Genomic DNA, 21,335 nt, shown 5'->3' on the forward strand with positions numbered 1-21,335 from the left:
TGATATGAAAAAATATATCAAAGCAAAGTTACGAAATATAATATAAAAGTTCTTATTTCTCTTTACCTATGGCTCGTCACTCCTTGTCTTTGGACAAGCAAAATCGATAGCATTACAAGAACCAAATAAACTTTGCCGTTCCGTGTTATATTGACGTAGCGAAAGCTTATTAAAGCAGCATTGTGATATAGTAGATCGAACGAGTGCGTAAAGGATAGCAGATAATTGTGCTATAAGAACTATATTAACAACGATATTTTAGAAAGTGTAATATTACTCAATGACGTTTGACCTTTATTTATTTTGACGTTTTATACCTGCAACGATAATAAGTGTACGTGAAATTGTTTATAACAAGAAATAGTGTTCCTTCTGATCGGCAATTGGTTTTAAAACATGGATTTAGCTAAATCCCTGTTTAGTTCACGAGACCACGAAGGCTATGTGGGACGAGAGGATCACGAACGCAAAATTAGTGCAGCACTGGCTGATGACGACCCAGAAGATGTTATCGATGCGATTCGAGGCTTAAACATCGCTGATGAACTGCTTCCAGCCCCTGGCGGGCCCTTCTCGGCGCTTACTCCAAGTATGGTACCTCAAGATATAATGGCAAAACTGGCACAACCAGAGTCTGAAGGTCACGGTGGTGGACTTCCCGACTACCGTTTTGATGAATTCGGATTTTGTGTAGAGGATGAAGATGGAGCGGACCAAAGTCAAAGTAGTGTATTGGTAGACGCTTTTGTTGAAGATGACCAACACCGACTACAATGGGAATTTTACAGTAAAGAAATAAGTTTTTCTGAAAGCGAGGGAAAACTTGAAAAAACTGATAAATTACAAAAATTGGTGAAAGACGGTGTACCACATTCACTACGCCCTCAAGTTTGGATGCATCTATGTGGCGCTAACAAAAAAAGAGCATCTACAGAAATTACTTATCACGAAATTGTGAGAGCATCAAGTGATGATGGACTAGTAACAAGCAAACAAATAGAGAAAGACTTGGTACAAATCTTACCCAACAATGTCTGTTTTTCTCATCCAACTAGCACTGGTGTGCCGAGACTACGTCGAATTTTGAGAGCATTGGCATGGCTTTATCCAGACATCGGATATTGTCAGGGTACAGGAATGATTGCGGCATCACTACTTTTGCTAATGGAAGAAGAAGATGCCTTCTGGATCATGTGTACTACAGTAGAAGATCTTCTTCCAGCTTCCTATTATTCTTCCACTTTGATTGGGATCCAGGCTGATCAGAAAGTGTTAAGAAGTCTTATTTCAACGTACCTTCCTGGAATCGATCAAGTATTAAACGCACATGACATTGAGCTCTCTCTTATAACAATGCACTGGTTTTTGACGCTTTACGCTAATGTAGTCCATATGAAAATATTACTTAGAATATGGGACTTGTTTTTCTTAGATGGCTCCCTGGTGCTTTTCAAGGTAACACTTGCCATGTTGAAAATAAAAGAGAATAGATTTACAGAGATATCAAATTCAGCTCAGATATTTAATGCACTCTCGGACATTCCCGGTGAAATCGATGACGTCGATCTTCTTATTAAAACAATAGATGAAGTTTGTGGCGACACTTTGAGCTCCACTTTGATAGACACTCACCGACGAAGACATCTCGCATATCTCATGGCTGATCAAGGAGCTTTGGTCGGTAATCCTAGCGCAGTGCCGAATTTACCCAAGCAACAACTCCAAAGACGGCAAATAAAGAAAAATAAATCTGTTATACAGACAATTCTTTTTGGCGAAGATAGTAACAATGAAGATGCCGTTTCAAAGAACGTCAAACAGACCGAAATTTTGGTTGATCTCAGAGAAGCAATTTTACAAGTAGCTCGTCATTTTTTAGCTCTTGAACCTCAACTAGCGTCAGAGGTACAGTTAACAGCCGACTACACAATGCAAAGTCATGCAGCTGATCGAGAAAGATATGTTAATGTCTCACGTAGTAAAAGACGACGAGCTAAAGCACTCTTGGACTTTGAAAGGCGTGATGGTGATGAATTGGGTTTCAGAAAAAATGACGTTATTGAGGTCATTAGTTCCAGAGATGAACACTGTTGGATTGGAGAATTAAATGGATTAAGAGGATGGTTTCCGGCACGCTTCGTAAAATTATTGGATGAAAAGGGCGTCAAGTACAGCAGAGCTGGTGATGACTCGGTTACAGAGAAAGCCGCCCATTTAGTCAGAGGTGTTTTGGCTCCAGCATTTAAAAGGGTTTTGTTACACGGGATAAAGAGGCCTAGCTTTTTAGATGGGCCCTGCCATCCTTGGCTTTTTATAGAAGAAGCATCATCCCGAGAAGTGGAAAAAGACTTCAATTCAGTATACAGCCGCCTAGTTCTTTGTAAGACATATCGGTTAGACGAGGATGGAAAAGTTTTAACACCAGAAGAACTATTGTATAGATGCGTGCAAGCTATTAATTTGTCCCATGATAATGCTCATGCTCAAATGGATGTGAAGCTACGTACTCTTATATGCATGGGCCTTAACGAAGAAGCACTGCATTTATGGCTTGAAGTTCTATGCTCTTGTGTAGATGTAGTTCAAAAGTGGTACCATCCTTGGTCGTTTATAAACTCCCCTGGATGGGTACAGATCAAATGTGAGTTGAGAATATTATCACAATTTGGTTTTAACTTAAACCCAGACTGGGAGCTTCCATTAAAAAAAGATACCCAAAATCAACCACTCAAGGAAGGAGTTCGAGACATGCTTGTAAAACACCATTTATTCTCTTGGGACCTGTAGTCATTTATAGTACTTAAATGTTTAAATATATTTAACTGTAAATAAGATAAATAATTAGTACCTGTGCACACTTTGCCTAATTTTATGTGTAACTTTTACGTTTTTAAACTATGACGCTAATTTAAAAAGCTAATAAATTATATGCTTCAAATATATTTGTTTTCATTATTGTTTTAAAACTGTTAAGTTTTTTAAAGAGAAACCTTTTACACAAGACAATCGATAACTGTCTAACGCAGAAACAAGGCTTCTGAGATCCAACATGGAACGTAAAATACGACTTGTTTGTAAAGCCCAACGCACACGACGCTTGTTTTGCTGCTAGATAGCTTGCTAGAATTTGCCGCTGGGTTCGAAGTTGGCTGTGGCGCTGGGTGCGCTGATGGCTCCCTTGGTAGGTTGGCTTCACACGGTGCTTGTCGCTAGGCGTGCATCGAAGTGATATTAAATTGATTTCTCAAATTGTGAAACTTGGTTGAGCACTCTTTTGCCGTCACGGTTGGCTTTAACCCCAAAACTGCGTTCCTCACTCTATCAAGAGCCTCAGTTCGAAGACGCTTGTTGTGGTAATTCGGAGTATTTGTTGCATACAAACACGGTTCTTCTTTGTATGCGTCAATTAAAGCATTAATTTGCTCCGAAGACCACCTTTGCGACATATTTTTTCAACAACAGAGCACGAAAAAAAGAGAACACGCAAGCAAGCCGTCACGAAAAATAGCACACGTTCTATCATCGACAGCCAGCACGCAACCACGCTGCAGAGCCAGCAGTGACGTCACTTTCTCGCAGCGCTGCCAGCAGAGTAGCCAGCAGAGGGCCCCGCAAGCAATCCAGCAGCAAAACAAGCGTCGTGTGCAGCGGGCTTTATAGAACTTTAACTATTTGAGCTTTTCGAATTTGTAGCTGGCAACATAGTAGACCAATCCAGATCCTAAAATGAAAAAAAAAAAGTATCTGTAGAACAGGACAGAGACACATTTAATGCTAAAGAAAGCAATATCTGTACCTGAAACACGACTTTGACAGATGTATACCGATTGACAGCTCTCTATCTTTTTGTTTCTCTTCAAATCAAGAAGTCAAACGTGCTTGTTCTCTGTGAGCTAAGGCCTGTCGGCAACTTGCACGTTATTAAATAAAAATGGCATCAAAGGCTGAATTAGCTTGTGTATACTCCGCTCTCATCCTTGTTGATGATGACGTTGCCGTTACCGTAAGTATTTATTAAATATCTCCAAAAGTGTATTGTGTTTGAGGTTATATTCGTAGCTTAGAGTTTTATCCGTGGAAATCTAATGAATCCATGCCAAAACATAGAATTTGAACGTAATAGTAATTTCCTAATCTACCAGTGCAACCCTTGGATATAATATTTTAGTGGAGTGATATGGCGCGAAATGTGTTTTCATCATGTTCGTTGTTTGTGTTGTTAGGGTGAGAAGATCTCCACCATCCTGAAGGCCGCTAACGTGGACGTAGAACCCTACTGGCCGGGTTTGTTCGCTAAGGCGCTTGAAGGAGTGAACGTGCGCGACTTGATCACGAACATCGGATCCGGCGTGGGAGCTGCTCCGGCTGCCGGCGCCGCGCCCGCGGCCGCTGCCGCAGCGCCTGCCGCTGAGGCCAAGGAGGAGAAGAAGAAGGAGGAAGAACCCGAGGAGTCCGATGACGACATGGGCTTCGGTTAGTATTCAGCCTCATTATCTTAAAAACATTGCGAAGTTTTTCTAAATAATCGCTAAAAGTATAAGGATCCAAGTATTTTTTTTACTACATAACGACTTCCATACTTACTTCTAAATCATCTTGAATTACAAGTAAGATGTTGTTACACACTATTTTGACCACATGTCATTGTTTTGTTTATCTATTGTTTAACTAAATCCAATTTATATAGCAGTTTCAATGATGTCTAGCATGTATTAGCTTCTGATTTTATGATTGAGAGCTATTTATTTACTGAGAACTTAAAAAGTACACAAATACTATTGTCATTTTGTTTGAGCCGATTTTTAATTGTGCTATTATCTTTGTTTCAGGTCTGTTCGACTAAACAGCTTTATATAAAAGCTGTGGTATTCCATTGTAAGCTTTATGAAGCTTATTTAGTTTTAAGAATTAAATAAACTTTATAATAAAGTTGTAAAAACAGAAAAGAACAAGTATTTTATTTGTCATTTTATGGTATACCTACCTACCTATCACCCATAATGTACTTGTTTTTGCAGACTCTTTTCTGAATCAAGTGTAAAACAACAAGAATGAAACTATCAAACAACATTTTCTGTGTAAACCGTTTAGTTACAGTTAGAGTGTAAAATACAACAAATACAAAGATTTTTGTTACAAGCCTATTTTCAACAAAGTCTTATTTGCTTGGGGTAGTCATGTTGAAGACTTACAACTGTTAGACTTACCACAGATGGGCACAAACCTGCAAAAAGTCTGCCAACAATGTGTTTCAAACCTGTTCCAGATGCGAAGTTCATCGACCTAAATTCTGAGACAGTATAAAGGTAGTACAATAATAATGCTCTTAATAGATTAGGAAGTGGCAATATTAGAATTACCTTATTTACTTGACATTTTTACTACCCACTTAGTACTTCTTGCTAAGATTAAAGATAGTATAATTAATCAATGATTTACAAAAAGGCCATATTTGGATATTTGCTAAACTTATCTTGCAATTGACTCATAATACCTGTAATTGACTGCTGCAGCTTGTCATTACTATTCAGTCGGAACATGCAAACAAACTAATATTTATAGGCTAGTAAAACTACAAAGTAAAGCATCAACAATTTATTTAAACCTACATTACATTTAACTAGTTCTACAAATAAATAATTTTATCCCCACATAGCTCTCTGGACTCCTGATAGTTTGTTATAATCAGCCAGATGGCGCCATACAATACGGCTCATACGCCACTCCTTTACAATACCTCTGGGTCTGAAAAGAAAATATTTTATTAGATATGCAAAGATAGGCATTATTTTTGGCCAGCCAGTGTGACTACAGTGCGGAAAGAATTTATAACTCCTGTATAATATTGGATAGGATAATCAGTTCTGGAAAATTCAAAATTTTAATACCAAATCCAAAAATAACTTATTATAATGCATTATCAACTTGGTACAGAGCCTTTGCAGGCACTATTTTTCTAGAGTATTATTAATAATTCCCAATGTAACAAAGCTTTGGCAAAAAGGCAACTAGCCACTACAGGTATCAGAAAGTAATGAGCATTCTGAAGATTCAAAATTTGGTATACCTCAACTGTTTTGTATAGCTAAGGTTATAAATTGTTTTCTACTAAGTTATTGAACTGTCACAACATCTCTAGAAGTAGGGTGCAAATTTATAGGGATAGTGTCATATTTAGGTTTTTTTGCTACTTCATACCACAATAGTAAGATAGTTAATTTGGTATAATACACTGTATAAAAAACATTATAGTAAGCATACCTCGAAGTAACAACACATCTGTTGTTAATTCTCATAGGAGTAGCATTCAACTCAAACTTGTTGATTTCTTTATCAGCAATCTCTCGTATCTCCAAAGGCAGAACATCATTTTTCCTAAGAGCGTTGATACGAGTTCTTTCGAGATAGTTTTCAGCGCTCATTCTACGTCTTTTGACATCACGGACCATAAGCCAGTTCGCCCACTTATTCCTTACTTGCTGATACTGCAAATAATCGAAATTTTATGTGAGTATTATAATATAAATGCAATCAAAATATATAACTAACTATTAACTTTTTTTTTTTTTTTTTTATAACTTTATTTAACGGTTAGTTGTCTTGGTCAAATTACACAAATACTACATTCGTCTAAATGCTTACCCCACAACCAGCGATTGTTTGTGATTTCCAAACAAATTTTGCAAGACCAGATATATTTAAATTCATGTTTATTGTATTTTATTTTAGCTAGTTTTTAGGTTATTTTGAATTCGCTCAATTCGCGTTTTTGACAGATATTGTCAGATAATCAGACAAAATAAAACTAAATTAGAATAACTATTAGAGATTACTAGTGACACGTATATTATACTTAGTCGATTATAGATTTCTAGATGAACATGGTAAAATTAACGTTAATAAGCTTAGTAGGTACTTAATATTGCGCATTGATGTTTATTGCAAAACAATTTGAACGTTTATGTAGGTATTAAGGGCTATAAAAAGTATCATAGATCTCTAAACTTTCTCAAGTAAAAATTTGAACGTAAACCAGACCTGGTGGTACAAATCACTAAATCCGAATTAGAGCATCAGAATAGCAATTATTTAGCGATGTAATTATAATTGTAGTATTTAATTTATAAATCGACTTTTCATATATATAGAGACGTTACTATAAATGTTATTAATTTTGTGTCACTAATGTCAAATTTAACTGAAAAAGGCGGCGCAAACAAATAAATCACAAAAGTTTGTGTACAGTGTTCAGTGTGACTTGAATACGAAAATGAGTAAAAGAAGTTTGTCTCAAAAGAATCATACTAGCCCTAACAAGAAATCAAGAACTACCGATTCAACAAACTATTTTCACGTAACACTACGTGAAAGTGGCCTCAACTTAAAGCACCCTCCAGATAAGTGCGTAGCATCACAGGAAACTATTCACATCATTCGTAATATAAAGAAAAATCTTGAAAAGCACTTTGACTATCCGCGAAATCTCTCTGATCTATTTTCTAATTTCGAAAAGGAGTGTAAAGATTTAAATATATTTAAACATTACTTGTTTCCCAATATTGTAAGATTATCAGAAGACAGCGGCGACGAATACCCGGTAGGCGACAGTGTTATAAAAATATTATTAAGTGTTCCAATACTGCAGAGCAAACTTACAGATTACATATTTGAAAAAGCTATTGACTTAGCTGCTGAATTAAAATGTGGACCATGGATACAAATGCTGTTAAAATGTATCTCTTCCCTAGACACCATAGCAAACACAGACAAGATGTCCACAAACCTGATAAACCTGCTAGATGTTGCAGAGGAGAAAATGGTAAAACTAGAAATAATAACAGCTATACCTGATATAATCGGGGACCAAGAACATGACAACATAGCTGCAGAAATGAGCAGAATTCTAAGTGAAGATCATGATCTAATACCTGCCATATTAGATTGTCTGTCATATCTGTGCTTGTCTGATGAACAGTATGAACAACTGCAGAAGAAAACTTTAACTCTCCTCTCAAGCCTGTCAAAGTGTAACTATTTCCCAAATTTTGTTAAGTTTCTACTCATACCTGGTCGCATGAGTGATGCTGCATATCTCGAAGCTGTGCAAGGACTGAGAAATGCTTTAGGCTGGCCCTCAACTGCAGCCCAGCCTCAAGAAATAGCAACAAGTCAGGTGCTCACTGCTACAGCTATTAGGAATTCTATAGTATCATCTAAAGTAATTGGAAATTCTTGGTTGAAAGTAATATCCTCCTGCAAAGTACATACTGACCATAAACCTATAGACTTTATATTGCTCCTCATTTCATATTCTACATCTGAAGAAAAACAACGACAAGTTGACAATTTGATAAGAAAACAAATAAAATTAAATACTCTAAAAGAAGAATTGTTGGATGAAGCATTCAGCAAGTTTAAACCTATACTTAAGGAATATTTGAGAAATCTTATTGAACTTGCAAACTCTTTGTTAAAAACTAAAGGTGATCCCACTGTGGAGGCCTTTGCTTCTCATTTGTATACTTTAATGTTTGCAGAATTAGAGGAGTGTTGTCAGACAATAGTTGCTGAGCTGTTGCAACTAGGCCTGGACTCTAAACAGTGTGTTATGAACATACTACTTATACTGAACAAAGTGGCTCTTAAGGACATGTCAGTCTTAAAACCACAGAGTGTTCAAATGTTAACACTTTTGGATAGAATGGATGACATGCCACTCAATGAAGTGAGAGCTGTCATGAACTTATTGTGTGGACTAGCTTATAGTTACGAAAACTCTGTCATAAGAGATGATATACACATGATTATCAGAAAAGAACTGGGTTCTTCTAACCCAACTATTAAAGTACAAGGCATACTAGCAGCAATTCATGCTGTCAAATATTTAATGATAGCCAACTCTGATGACAATGAAACAAGAGAACTGCCAGATGATGTGAGTTATGGTTCGGTTACGTTCCTCGCTGAAGGTGATCTCCGAGAAGCAGCAAAAATCATAGAATTGATTAGCTGCAGCACAAGACAATTTCCTGATATGATTGCATTCTTCTATGATGAACTATCAAAAGTGATATCTTCTGCTTCGGTCATTAATAAGAATTTCTTAGTGTGGCTGACTGATGCTGTTACTAATGATTTGCAACAAAATTTTATTGTGGATAATATAGAAACTGATAGAATTGGTGAATTAAAGCTGTCTATGCAATACTGCCTGAATGCTGAGAGTGAAATGGATGAAGTAATAGCTATTAACATCGCTGGATTGACTCTACAAACAAACTCAGAAGTTTGTGTGGCAATTCTGTCACCATTATTTCAATTAGTTCAGATCTTACATTGTAAGCAACATAGTGGTAATCTATCTAGTATAGATGCTTTACTTGGATGTCCAGTTGTGATGCCTAAGTTCAATATAGACATGATTGAAGACATGGACTCTGCTGCTATAACTAACATACTTGATTGCCTTGTTCACTGTGTTAATTGGTTCAGAGAACTACTTAATGCCTTTGCTCTTCAAGATGAAGAAGATTTGAAAACTAAAACCTTGAAAAGGATAGTACAAATTGAAGAGTTAGAAACATTTATTACTGAAATTTTGATGAAAACCAAAATATCATACAAACCACCAGTTTGTACATTTAATGTAAATAAATATACTGGAGAACAAGGAAGCAAGAGACCTGCGAAGATGCCTGCAAATTCTACAAATAAGAAAAAGGTTTCAAAGAAAGCTGCTCAAGATGACACAGTGTTACCAGAGACAGCAAAGTCTCAGGCAACACAGAACAACCAGTCTGTTAAAAATAGTCTAGAAATATCTCACAACTTACCTATGAGACAACTCAATTTAAACATACTACATTTGCTGAACACTGACATGTCTGATGATAAGGAATCAGACACAGAGCTGACAGTCAAAACTCTCAACTTCTTACTCAAGTGTATTAACAGCAATATAGAGAATGTCCTCATATCAAAAATTAAAAGACAGACATTCTTAACTAAACAAGAACCTGAGGCATATGATGCTGTTAATGCTGAGAAGTGTGCCAAATCAGTAAGTGAAATATTACCAAAATTGATGGAACATTTAAAATGTGTGTCTGCTTTAATAGAGAAGTTTATAAATGAAGATGAAGAAGATGAAACAGAAGTATTATTCACAGCAGAAAATATCAGCTATCTCACTTGTTTGGAATACATTTACAACTTATGCACAATCTACTTCAAGTGGATAGGATTTAGAAATCAACAACACAATGCATTACTGAAGAGTTCTTTGAGAACTATCGCTAATCCAGCTGCAGCAACAGTATCTTTGAAAGACTTGATTATAGCTGTTGTTCAGTTCTTACAAAAACATGAGAAGTATTGCCTACAACTGTCTACTGCTGTGTCTCTGATAGAGTTTTTGAAGAGTATTCAAAACTATTCAGATAATAGAATCGTGCTTAATATTTTAAGAAATTTAGCTGAAAGCTTTTTATCTAAACAATGGAAGACCCCTGAAGGAGTCCCTGAAAAGGGCTTATATTTTAATCAAAGCGTCGATCGTTTTGCGTCTATTTATTTCATAAACAACGAAGTTCTGGCGCTGAAGAATTTGACTTTGCAGCTAACCAGCGAAATTAAATTATTGAGAACTCGGACAAATACCTTAAGTAATTTGAAGTGTATCAACAAAAACAATTTTCCTATATTATACAGGAATCTAGGCACGGCACTCTACGACGCTACCAAAACCCGTTTAGATAAAGGAATGACCAATTCGGAACATTTGGGATTGTGGAAAGATGTGGCGACAGTACTAAAGAATATGTCTGAAATAGCCAAAAGTCTAGAAACTAGAAACAACTTGTCAGCTTTTTTCAAGAAATCTCTGCCAGTTCTTAAGCTCTTCCTTTCTCAGGGCATTCCCATTCTGGAAATACAGTTCAAAAATGACACAGAAGAAGTACTGGAGATTTTAAAGATTCTGCAACAAACGACTAGATTTTTACAAACTTTATGTTGTCACTCGCGACTGAAGAAAGACACCGTATTAATGAGCAAAGTACCGCATATGAGACAGTTACTTGAAACCTTGATTTATAAGGTAAAGGCAGTTTTGGCTGCAAATAAATGTTCTGAAGCATTTTGGATGGGTAACCTTAAGAACAAAGATATTCATGGGGAGGTGATAGCCTCTCAGCAAAGTGTTGAAGACGAGGAATCTGTCGACGACTGTGATGAACAACTACCTGAAGACGAAGTCTCAGATGATAGTGATGATGAAATGATTAATCCTGGATCAAGAAGCGTTAGTGATATTGTTTGAAATTAATACAATGCCTTCTATTATTAACGGATGTTTTATTTTACAATTGGCATTCTGTTCTGTTGTTGTAATTATTTATTTCAAAAATATGTTATTATGTGTGAGGGGGCATAGAGTATATAGAGCGAGGGGTTGCTCAGATGTTACGTTCGAGCAGCGTAATCGCTAATAAGGTATGTAAGGGTCAGCCTTTGGCCATTCCAGTGGTGGCACGTTGTTAGCTCTTATGTTAGATTCTAAATGATAGAGGTAATTTACAGTCTCTGTAGCGCAGTTAACCTTTTCACCGCCAGAGTAATATTGAAAATCGGTGTTCCCCACGCCAAGCAATAAATTCCTTCGTTTATACCTACAAAATAATAGTCACGGGAAAAGTGTATATCGATAAAACTTCGATTAATTTTACGTGTTCTTATATTATGAGTAAAAATTGCATAAAAGTACCACAAAATTTTATTGAATTTCTCCCATGTGTCAACTTTACACTACTCAGTACTCATTACCCAAAAATAACAATGATATACACGAACAATTTGCATAAAAAAAGTACTTAATTCAAATATTTTATTCAAAAAGTCACAGCACTAATCCCAGTTGTGACGACACCTTTTGACGTTAAGAAACGCCACTGGCGTGGTCAGCGCTGCGATTTCAAATTTTGCCGCCTTATATTAGAGATGTACCAGTGTGACCCGCTCCTGCTTAGCACGGGTATTTAATAACAATATTTCTCCACTATTTCTTGAATGTAATATTATACATAAAACATTCCTTTTTAATCATTCTATCTATTAAAAAAACGCATCAATATCTGTTGCGTAGTTTTAAAGATTTAAGCATACAAATATACTATGTAGTGATAACATATTTCTAATATTGAATAACGACAAAAGTAGTAACTATACCTAAAAGGTACAATAAACATAGATAGTACGTATTGGCATGATAACTGTGTTTTTTTGTTAGTCCTACAACATTAATAATACCTTTATTGTTTGTTTAATGTATTCAAACAATAACTTACCTCTAAATCGTCACTCCTTAAAGATTCTGCTTCAGAATATGTAACATCATCTTCTACACCTTCTAACACTCTCAACAGCTCTTCTGTCGTCATTTTACTTGAAGACATTTTTGTGGCGCAGATGGTGTACGAAAAATTTATTATACACAAGAATTTATGTACCTATTATTAATAACGTATTGCAACAACACTACGAGTGTCCAGCAGCGCGGGTGACGTCAGAGCGCGCCGTCTGATTCCGTCAGTGGCGTACGAAGCACTGTAAGGGATTCCGCTAATAGAGATGCGCGAGAGTTGCCACAAAATGATCGATTTGCACTTATTTAGTCATGAGTTTATCACTAGATATGGTAGTTTTATTACATATTTAGGTTTGTATTGAATCTAATTTAAAACATATCAGACAAAAAATTTTTTTTTCAGAAAGGAGTGAAGTATTTCAATTTGTTTTCGAAATATTGCATAAAGTGTTTAGATTGTAGTCCTTTTCCTTGCACATCACTAGTTGACGCGTCTTCACGTCTGTGGCGTGGATTTGCGGGCTAAATTTATACATTTTGCATGATGATTTACTTTGTTTTTTTTTCAGGTACAACTGTCTAATTATTATATGTCTTTGTGTAATAATGTAATAAATATGTTTAGGTAATAATAACAGGAGAAAGAAAACACTTGAAACGTATTGTTGTATGTTTATTTTGAACTATAAAAAAGTGATATTTTTGACGTGCTATCACGTCGATGGCGTCGTGAGCGATTTTCAATTTTACGTCTCTTAACGTCCGTGGCGGTGAAAAGGTTAAGAATATATGTATTATCAGATCATTAGGTCTTAAGTTCAAACCTGGGTGGTGCAGTGATAGTAGTTAATTTCTTATGTCTCAAATTTGGTAACGTACCCGGTAGTGACAATAGCAAGCCTATTACATGAACTAAGGATAGGGTGTTTCAAATAATTTTGAAAGCAATAGGTGATACTATGTATGTATGAGAATTTATAATGTAAAATATATGGGGTTAGTCCCTGAAGTTCTGAGCTAAGCCATGTAAAAATAAAATGCAGAGTAGTGTAAAGTCAAGTTTATTGAAGTAGGCTTAGTACAATCTCTGGGGTGGGCCCATGGTGGACTTCATGTGTAGGGAGCGTACGTTCTGCCAGTGCTTCTTGAGCAGCGACACGAGGAAGTTGATCGACAAGTGCACGTTCTGTGCGAGCTCATCGGGAGTCATGTCCACGTGGCCGACCGCCACAGACAGGCACAATACCTGGAAAACAGAGAATGGACTTTTAGAACAGTTTACTATTTAATATTCTAGATTTGCTTTGTTTTATACCATCTACATAAAATGCAAAGATGATCACCCAATTAATTGTTGTTCAAGGAATTTTGGAAATATTAAATTTGATTAACATTTTGTTCTTTCCAATAATAAAGTCATTGGGCCTAAGTACGAAGGTGGTTATTAAAATCTTTGGTTTTTCCTACTTTATCAATTTGAGACAACTATTAAGACAGGTCTCAGAATGTATAAGGTAGATAGTTGAATTTTAATCATACCTTCTTCATCTGGAACTTGATGGTGGCCTTGACCTCATCAATCTTCTGTGTCATGGACTCCTGGTGGGAGAGAAGACCAGGGAACTTGCCGGCCTTGTTGAGACCAGGACCCAGCAGACGTGGGATCTGTTTGATGAGGGATTCTGACGCCAGGAAAGCATCATACCTGAAAAATTAAAAAAAAATGATTAACATATATCTGCATAATGCGATGATATTATAACCACAAAATTTTGTTGATATTTCATTTGACTGTCATCACAACTCTACTATAAAATGAAAGTTTAGTGCAACTATGTTACAAGAATATAGAGCATGCTTAGCTAATACTACTGGTTGGCTACTCAGTGCCAAAATAAACAAGATCAGTTATATGTTAAACTAAATATAGTTTTCAAGAACTATTGTGCCTAAAAGTCTATTATAATTAATCAATATAAGGTAGTGCTACTTACTTCTTGGCTAGTTTCTTAACAAGCTTCTTGTTCTTGTTCAGCTTCTTGAGAGCCTCGGCGTCCATGCAAGGAAAACTCTGTGTCTTGGCCTCATCACAGTGCTGTTGGTCACCCAAAATGCACACCTGCATCTTTGGCCGGGGAATGTACTTTAACCTAAAAATTTACGACTTATTAATACAAAGCATTATGAACAGAATACAAGGTTCAAAGAGCAAAACTATCAGTTATAAGGTTGTCTACAATATCAACAGATAATACATGCAATATAATACATCATTTAATAGGGACAATAGTAAATAAACATGTGCTATTGCATACAACATTTCTTATCGCTAGGCATACCTTCATCCGAAACTTCAAGAACTTAATCTAGATCGGAAAGCCGAAGCTTGCCTACCCGTTATTTAGAGACTCTGGGTCGAGTCCCGTCAGCTTTCGCCGACTCCCTGTCCAGACGCAATTTGGTGCAACTCATATTACATCAAAATGTTCCACTAAAATGCGCTTTTCAGGTAAACGTACTTGACGGTGCCGGAGAAACGCTTGTCCTTCTGGGGGTCATAGTTCTTCAGACCGATCTGGAGTTCTACCGTCTCCAAAAAGTTGCGTTTCTTGTCCTTTGATGACTGAAGGACGGCATTGACGCACTCGTAGAGTGTATCACGCGATACTTTAGACCTAAAATAAAGAACACGAGAATAAACATCACGATACCGAATTACAGGTTATGTCCAAAACATATTGTATGATAGTTATTTACTAAAAATATATGTCGAGAAAAGTCTATTACATGGTTGCAGATTGCTGGCCAGCAAATTTTACAATAGGGCAAAGTGATCTTAGGAATAAATTCTGATTACAAAGTAAATACTTACATGATGAAGATGAGAGATGTCCTCCCTTCTCGTTGTCAACGAATTGAAAGAATGTTCAACGTCACTTTGACGTTTAAAGTGAAGTGCCAATATCGTGAAGTTGAGAAGTTTTTGGTTACTAATCGACTACAGTAGGTGAGATTTATTAATGAAATTAAACATAACAGGTTAATCAAATTATCGTATATTCATTGAATAAAGTCAATGTTCAACATTCAACGACAAAGATAATATTCAAATGTTTGAAAGAATATTTTCACAGCGAAACCTTAAAAATCAAAATAGTGTAGCGTATTTGTTGTTCTTTCTCACAATGTCCAAAATATAGGAGTTAGGTGATATTGGTGCTGGACATCTTGTTCGAGTTTTATGCCAGTCTGAGTTCAATATTTCTGGATCATGTTGCCACCAGCCGTACTATAAAAAAATATTTACTTTTATGAACATTCAGACGAGATTATTGTGATTATTTTCAAACCATTATTCGTTCTTACCTCCACAGAAGTTGTGGGTGGACCTCTATACATATCACAAGGAAATGGTGGTTTTATTACTCCTTTGCGTTTCATCTTGATAAATCTTTCTTTTGAACCATAAGCAAACCCATTAACTCGTCCAATGTATATATCAATTACTCTAATAACATCTACATTTGGCCGTTCTATCTGAAATGTGATACATTTATGTCGTGAAACCGCACTCAGACTGAGCGATCAGACTCAAAATACAATAAATAATCTCAGTCTTTTTTCTCTAGAAGCAAGAAAGAAGTATCCTCGCCAGACTGCTCACTCTATCGCTCATTTAGGTGCTCGCTCAGTCTGGAGTCTTGAGTTATGGACGTGGCATTATGATGATAAAAGATTATAAAGATATTGCTTATGTGATTAGTATAGGAAGTATAGTTACATTCTTTGGAAGTGTTGAATATTCATTAACTTTATTCATCATAGGTTTAACATCATCTTTTGACATTGGTTCTTTATATTCTTCCCTCATCAAATCCTTAATATAGTTCTGCGGCCCGTAAAGAGTGATACCGAAAAACTCCATAATAGAAACTGCAAAAAAATACAATGTATTCAATGTATATTAAATAATACGCATACACATCAAATCAATCAGTTAAAATCATTAAATAAACTTCAAATCAATAAGTGCTATGTGCTTCAAATTGCATCAACATGACATTTGTACTGGTTATCATTTGAAAAAAGAAAAGCATTTCATCAAAGGAGTTTCCGTTTATTGTGAGAGCAAGTTTCTGGTTGCGGACGATTAAAACAAAACGGTTCAAAGGTCTAGTGTAAGGTATTTGAAAAGTTTCTTTAATTATCTTGTTATATTATTCGTTAACTCATGGAATTACTAATACTGGAATAACTAACACACACATTGTGTTATTTATAGGTACTTAATCTTTAGTTTCTATTTTTGTATACCTTACCATGGAGAAGATAATTCTAAGTTCAATCTGTCGAAGAAGAACAAAGAATAACGTAAGTACTCGCACGCGATGCACTTGTACTAAGGCAAGTATCTTTTTAACTAGGTTTTCAAATTGATTAAGAAGACTACTATATTAGTACGTCCCTACGACTTTTTGTTTTTCTGTCATTTCAGAATGACATATGACGGCAATGTCAAATTACTGAATATCGTCATCGTCTGTAAATTCTGACCAATTCGAAGACCTATTTTAACTCTTGTTATTTGTAAGTTATTATATTAACAGAATTAGTTGCAGTTTATTCAAAACATAACTCTCAAAGTTAATTACATTGCACTTGCGGCCTTAAAAATGGTTTTTCGATAGTATTATTGTGTAAATAAATCATTAGATCATACACTTAGTAATGCTTGTATACCTACATCATACCGCTGTTTCTACGTCAGCTCGGTGTAGCGCTTCGTATATCTAATCCTCTTATCACCGGTATATTTGTGCACTATATAAACCTCTTCAGAGTTTCCTAAATTTAGACAATATTGTAGTAGTGAAAATAGACAACTTGTCGCAAATTTGTAAATATTCTTTAGTAATATTGGCGTGTTCATTTGTACAGGTGTGCCGGCTTGCGTTTGAAACATTAAACAATCACTCTAGTTTCAGTTAACAACATGGATATGGTAAGATCTATTCCACTCACTGTAAATTTTACTACATTTTATTAATTTCATTTTGCATGTCTTTTTAACAGTATTTATTTGTATTTTAATTGTACTTTTTCGGTTCTTAAATTTAATTTTTTTACTGATTCTGCTCACTTAAGGGATTTTATGGTTATTTGCACATTGTTAATTTTAATAATATGGGTTTTCAACTTGGCTAAATTTATTTTTACATGGAACATATTAATCAAGTGCCATAGGAAATAATTTTATTTTGTGTTAATACAATAAAATAGAGATCTATTATTTAAACAATCTTTACATGACTTCAGTTATCTTGAAACTCAATAAAAACAAAACTTAACTTCAATCAATAAAAAAATATGTTTGAAAAGACCTGACTTGTTGACTTATATTTTAGTTTGTGATCATTTATTTGTTAATATCTAGCTCTGCATTCTGCTCATATGTAATATTTTTTATTGTTTCCTTTGCATTTTCTTAGATTTATCCCTCAATGAAAATCATCCTTAAAGAAAGAAGAATAGTATGATAAAAACAATTTATAAATTGGTCATGTTGTTCTCAAGACAATGAGATAAAGTTTCTGTCTATTTTGTAAATAATTCCAGCTTGGGGAAGTAGAGAAGAAGCGACAGGTTCCACCAATGTTGAAGAAAATATTACAGTACGATGTACAAATCACCAAAAAGTTTGTGGAAATGGCGTTAAAAGTCACCGCCTTGAGATCAATCCGCAACCACTCACAGCTGTTTGAGGTAAGTCTTAGTTATTGTTTACTCATATATTTTTATAATGACTGTTGTTCATCTGCAAAAAATGGACACAGGCTTATGACGACGATGATGATATTGTTCATCACACATTCAGACTTATCGGATGATTCGACTACATAGGGACTAGGGAGCCATTGCTATTGACGTAAGACAAGCATTGCTTAAATATACATTCAATAGAAATGATCATAATATACTACGGACCTGAATTTTAAAGGCTCTGTAGTCATTGCATTCAATATCATGCTATCTAAACTGTGTCAGTTTATTATTGTGAAAATACAGTTAATTTGCAGTTGGTAGAAAATTTGATTTGTTTAGTTTAGAGTGCCTTTAAAGCACAGATTTAAATAGGAAAAAAATAAACATATATTATTTTTGCATTTACTAGCAACTCTATTATATATTATATACTACTGAACTCAAATAACACTATAATTGAAAATGTTATTTTCAATGACCACAATTATTTCCTTTCAGAAATCTTTTTATCAGTCCTTAGAAATCACAATAAATATTTTTTTAATGATTCATACTTCCTAAATGAATGAAAAACAAATACATTTAATACTATTTACAGTGAAATTAAATTGATAAGACAAATAAAGTAATTCCCCCAATCTAATTTGCAGGTATCATGTCACGGCATCGTCTGGTTGGCCGGGTGGCTCACGTTTATCTGGCTGTTCAGTTACAAGGAACTTTATCAGCTGCAAGTCAACATGCTGATAGGTAAACACATATTATCAACAATACTTTCCTCGACAATAATCTGAAAATTAGTGGTATGAAAGTTAATCAAGATATGTGATTAACTTCTCATTGATGTTTTATCTGCATTGATAACACGACACTTATGTATTTATGTATGTGGGTTAAGACGTATTTGATAATGAAACTTTTTTCGCTTATTAAATGCAAAAGCAAGATATTCGATTCCTGTTTAGTGTATTGCATAATTTAAATTAGGATTGGTTTACGGGAAATTGATTCACAAAATTGCCGAAGTTAGTCACATTTAAGAATGGATTGAAAAATGCATTTTTTATTAAACAATTTCGTAAAGTAATTAATGTGTCGAAAAATATCGAAGACCCGTACAAAAGCTTTATAATTTCAGCTGCATTCCTTTATCAATATATTTTTGCTCATATGCTTTGACTGTAGTTACTTGTCATATGGCTTATTTTATTACCCGCATGGTTCCCGTTTGTGTTAAATTACACGATAAATTAGTTCCCGGATCTCAAATTTGATTTGTACAAAATGTCATTCAATTCGGATCAGTAGTTTAGGCATGAAGAAGAGACAGTCAGAATTATATTTATATTACTAAGGCCAAGCTTTATCTAATTTTAATTAATTACGTAATGCAATGTAGGTTTGATTGCAACACGGAACAAATATTTGTATGACGCATCGACCGCATTGATCTATCTGTAAGCTTTAAGTAGGTGAATTGTTTTTAAAAATAACCTACAACGAATATAAACAGCATCTTAAATAGGTTTTTTGTATCATTATAATGAATTCACAATTATAATGAAAAACAGACCTTAAAAACTTAAAAGATGTTTGCGTCGAAACTCACTATTGTTAGGAATTCCAGAGAGAATAGTTCTTTAATATTCAAATTAGTTCACAACAGTGCTTGCGTTTGGAATTTCTAATGAGATCTCACTCACACGCTATTTTGCATAAATTTAATGTTCAAACTCGGCTCAACTATTTCAGTGATGCACATTGAACGCAATTTTAGGTTTTTTTTCTAAATTTCAATCGTGTCTTAAAAATATGTTAGGAGTCGGAGGAGTTAGGAGGAGGAATCATTATTTTTAAAAAGTGTAGGTATTTATCTTTGTAAATACTCACAAAACAATTTTATGTTTTACAGCTCTAATCTTGGACATCATAATCATAGCCGTAATAAAAGCAGCTGTAAGAAGACGCCGACCAGTCCCCATGAACAAACTATTGGAAGTTGGACCTGACAAGTTCTCCTTCCCATCAGGACACGCGAGCAGAGCCACCATGATAGCTTTCATGCTAATGTACGCGGATCCCATTAGCTTCATCTTCTACCCTCCACTCATGGCCTGGGTGTCCACTGTCTGTCTGTCAAGGGTCCTAGCAGAAAGGCATTACATCTTAGATGTGTTCGGAGGAGTCGGCATTGGTCTACTTGAAGGCCTTCTAATGTGTCTGCTGTGGTTCTCCCAAAGTACCTCGGAGAGTATTGTTGTCTCATTGTCAAGTGAAAAAGTTGAGGGCGGAGAGTTTCACGTATAAAATTGTACGCTTAGTTATAAGATACACAACTTAACCAAATACACACTAATGATAAATGTTGTTTGAGATGGACTGTTGAACAAATGTAACGTTTTTAAAATTGATGTAGCAGTCAGCTTATTTCGATGCTAAAACATCATTGTAATTATAAAGTAACCAGACATATTTCGAGTCCTGTGATTGTAGCTACTAAGTTGAAAATAACTTGTCATGAGTAGTGCTCTTATTGTTAAATTAATTAATTTGTATAACTTAAATTGTGAAATACAAATAATTAATTTAAATGGTGCAAAATAGTTTGTTATGAATCTTAAATATCTAATTATTGTGTAAAAGCGAGTGATATTTGAAAAGTTGAATTTAATATATTAAATTATTAATACATTTTGTTGTATTTTAATTTTCCCCTGCCTGAAGAAAATTTGTTCAAAGTAATAAGTTCAAATTGAATGTGTAGATTACATGCTGCTGAAGCAAGTAGCTATGAAATAATAGAAATTACGAAGAAAGACACGAGCGGTGTCCTTGGTTTTTAAATGTAGGATAAATTATTGCCGAGTATCTATAAGCTGCGCTATGGGTATGTCAAATAGTGAATGTTGGCCGATGATTTAATTTTACGAAGTGTCTTTTATTTACTTATGTAGAAGGTAAAAATTGAATTATTCTATGATTAAAATATTTAATCATAGTGACTCTGGCATATTTTATTACAATTTTATCTACCGATTTTCAGATAGGAACAAAAAAACCGCAGTCAGAAGTATCGAGTTGTAGCAGGTCCCACTTCCCATTGAAATGGCGTCGTTTAAGGTGTGATAAAGAATAGTCTTTCACATACCATCATTTCAGGATATTTATTCCCTTTACTGGCTTTGTATTAACTGTTTTCAAATAATGA

General features: G+C 35.0%; 7 protein-coding genes across 9 annotated transcripts; 4 read left to right on the forward strand and 3 right to left on the reverse strand.

Moving 5' to 3' along the window:
* The first annotated feature begins 116 nt into the window (after window positions 1-116).
* LOC142979898 (small G protein signaling modulator 3 homolog) lies at window positions 117-2,951 on the forward strand. Its single transcript, XM_076125128.1, has one exon. The coding sequence runs from the start codon at window positions 397-399 to the stop codon at window positions 2,785-2,787; it is 2,391 nt and encodes a 796-aa protein (XP_075981243.1). The 5' UTR covers window positions 117-396; the 3' UTR covers window positions 2,788-2,951.
* Window positions 2,952-3,835: 884 nt separating this feature from the next.
* Window positions 3,836-4,952, forward strand: RpLP1 (Ribosomal protein LP1). Its single transcript, XM_076125139.1, has 3 exons — window positions 3,836-4,003; window positions 4,224-4,473; window positions 4,830-4,952. Exons 1-3 carry the CDS (start codon window positions 3,932-3,934, stop codon window positions 4,841-4,843), a joined length of 336 nt encoding a protein of 111 aa, XP_075981254.1. The 5' UTR covers window positions 3,836-3,931; the 3' UTR covers window positions 4,844-4,952.
* Window positions 4,953-5,580: 628 nt separating this feature from the next.
* Window positions 5,581-6,802, reverse strand: mRpS14 (mitochondrial ribosomal protein S14). Its single transcript, XM_076125184.1, has 3 exons — window positions 6,643-6,802; window positions 6,262-6,485; window positions 5,581-5,745 (listed from the first exon to the last, which is right to left on the reverse strand). The coding sequence occupies exons 1-3, from the start codon at window positions 6,706-6,708 to the stop codon at window positions 5,643-5,645; spliced, it is 393 nt and encodes a 130-aa protein (XP_075981299.1). The 5' UTR covers window positions 6,709-6,802; the 3' UTR covers window positions 5,581-5,642.
* A 369-nt stretch (window positions 6,803-7,171) lies between these two features.
* Fancd2 lies at window positions 7,172-11,347 on the forward strand. The gene has a single exon (XM_076125151.1). It carries the CDS (start codon window positions 7,271-7,273, stop codon window positions 11,318-11,320), a length of 4,050 nt encoding a protein of 1,349 aa, XP_075981266.1. The 5' UTR covers window positions 7,172-7,270; the 3' UTR covers window positions 11,321-11,347.
* Window positions 11,348-13,409: 2,062 nt separating this feature from the next.
* On the reverse strand, window positions 13,410-15,333 carry RpL10Ab (ribosomal protein L10Ab). Of its 2 annotated transcripts, none has more exons than XM_076125164.1 (5): window positions 15,237-15,333; window positions 14,884-15,039; window positions 14,359-14,514; window positions 13,904-14,069; window positions 13,410-13,610 (listed from the first exon to the last, which is right to left on the reverse strand). In XM_076125164.1, coding segments are annotated over exons 1-5 (651 nt in total). In that variant the 5' UTR covers window positions 15,239-15,333; the 3' UTR covers window positions 13,410-13,439. The 2 variants fall into 2 exon arrangements, with proteins under 2 accessions (XP_075981279.1, XP_075981287.1); XM_076125172.1 differs by lacking the exon at window positions 15,237-15,333 and adding an exon at window positions 15,152-15,168.
* Window positions 15,334-15,436: 103 nt separating this feature from the next.
* Window positions 15,437-16,415, reverse strand: LOC142978151 (uncharacterized). Its single transcript, XM_076122474.1, has 3 exons — window positions 16,146-16,415; window positions 15,731-15,901; window positions 15,437-15,653 (listed from the first exon to the last, which is right to left on the reverse strand). Exons 1-3 carry the CDS (start codon window positions 16,287-16,289, stop codon window positions 15,513-15,515), a joined length of 456 nt encoding a protein of 151 aa, XP_075978589.1. The 5' UTR covers window positions 16,290-16,415; the 3' UTR covers window positions 15,437-15,512.
* Window positions 16,416-16,856: 441 nt separating this feature from the next.
* LOC142979951 (polyisoprenoid diphosphate/phosphate phosphohydrolase PLPP6) lies at window positions 16,857-20,819 on the forward strand. Of its 2 annotated transcripts, XM_076125195.1 has the most exons (5): window positions 16,857-16,951; window positions 17,303-17,366; window positions 17,981-18,127; window positions 18,778-18,877; window positions 20,040-20,819. In XM_076125195.1, exons 2-5 carry the CDS (start codon window positions 17,358-17,360, stop codon window positions 20,432-20,434), a joined length of 651 nt encoding a protein of 216 aa, XP_075981310.1. In that variant the 5' UTR covers window positions 16,857-16,951; window positions 17,303-17,357; the 3' UTR covers window positions 20,435-20,819. The 2 variants fall into 2 exon arrangements, with proteins under 2 accessions (XP_075981310.1, XP_075981318.1); XM_076125203.1 differs by lacking the exon at window positions 17,303-17,366.
* Window positions 20,820-21,335: the final 516 nt, after the last annotated feature.

Source organism: Anticarsia gemmatalis, chromosome 2, assembly GCF_050436995.1.
Source record: "Anticarsia gemmatalis isolate Benzon Research Colony breed Stoneville strain chromosome 2, ilAntGemm2 primary, whole genome shotgun sequence".
NCBI classification, from domain to species: domain Eukaryota; kingdom Metazoa; phylum Arthropoda; class Insecta; order Lepidoptera; family Erebidae; genus Anticarsia; species Anticarsia gemmatalis.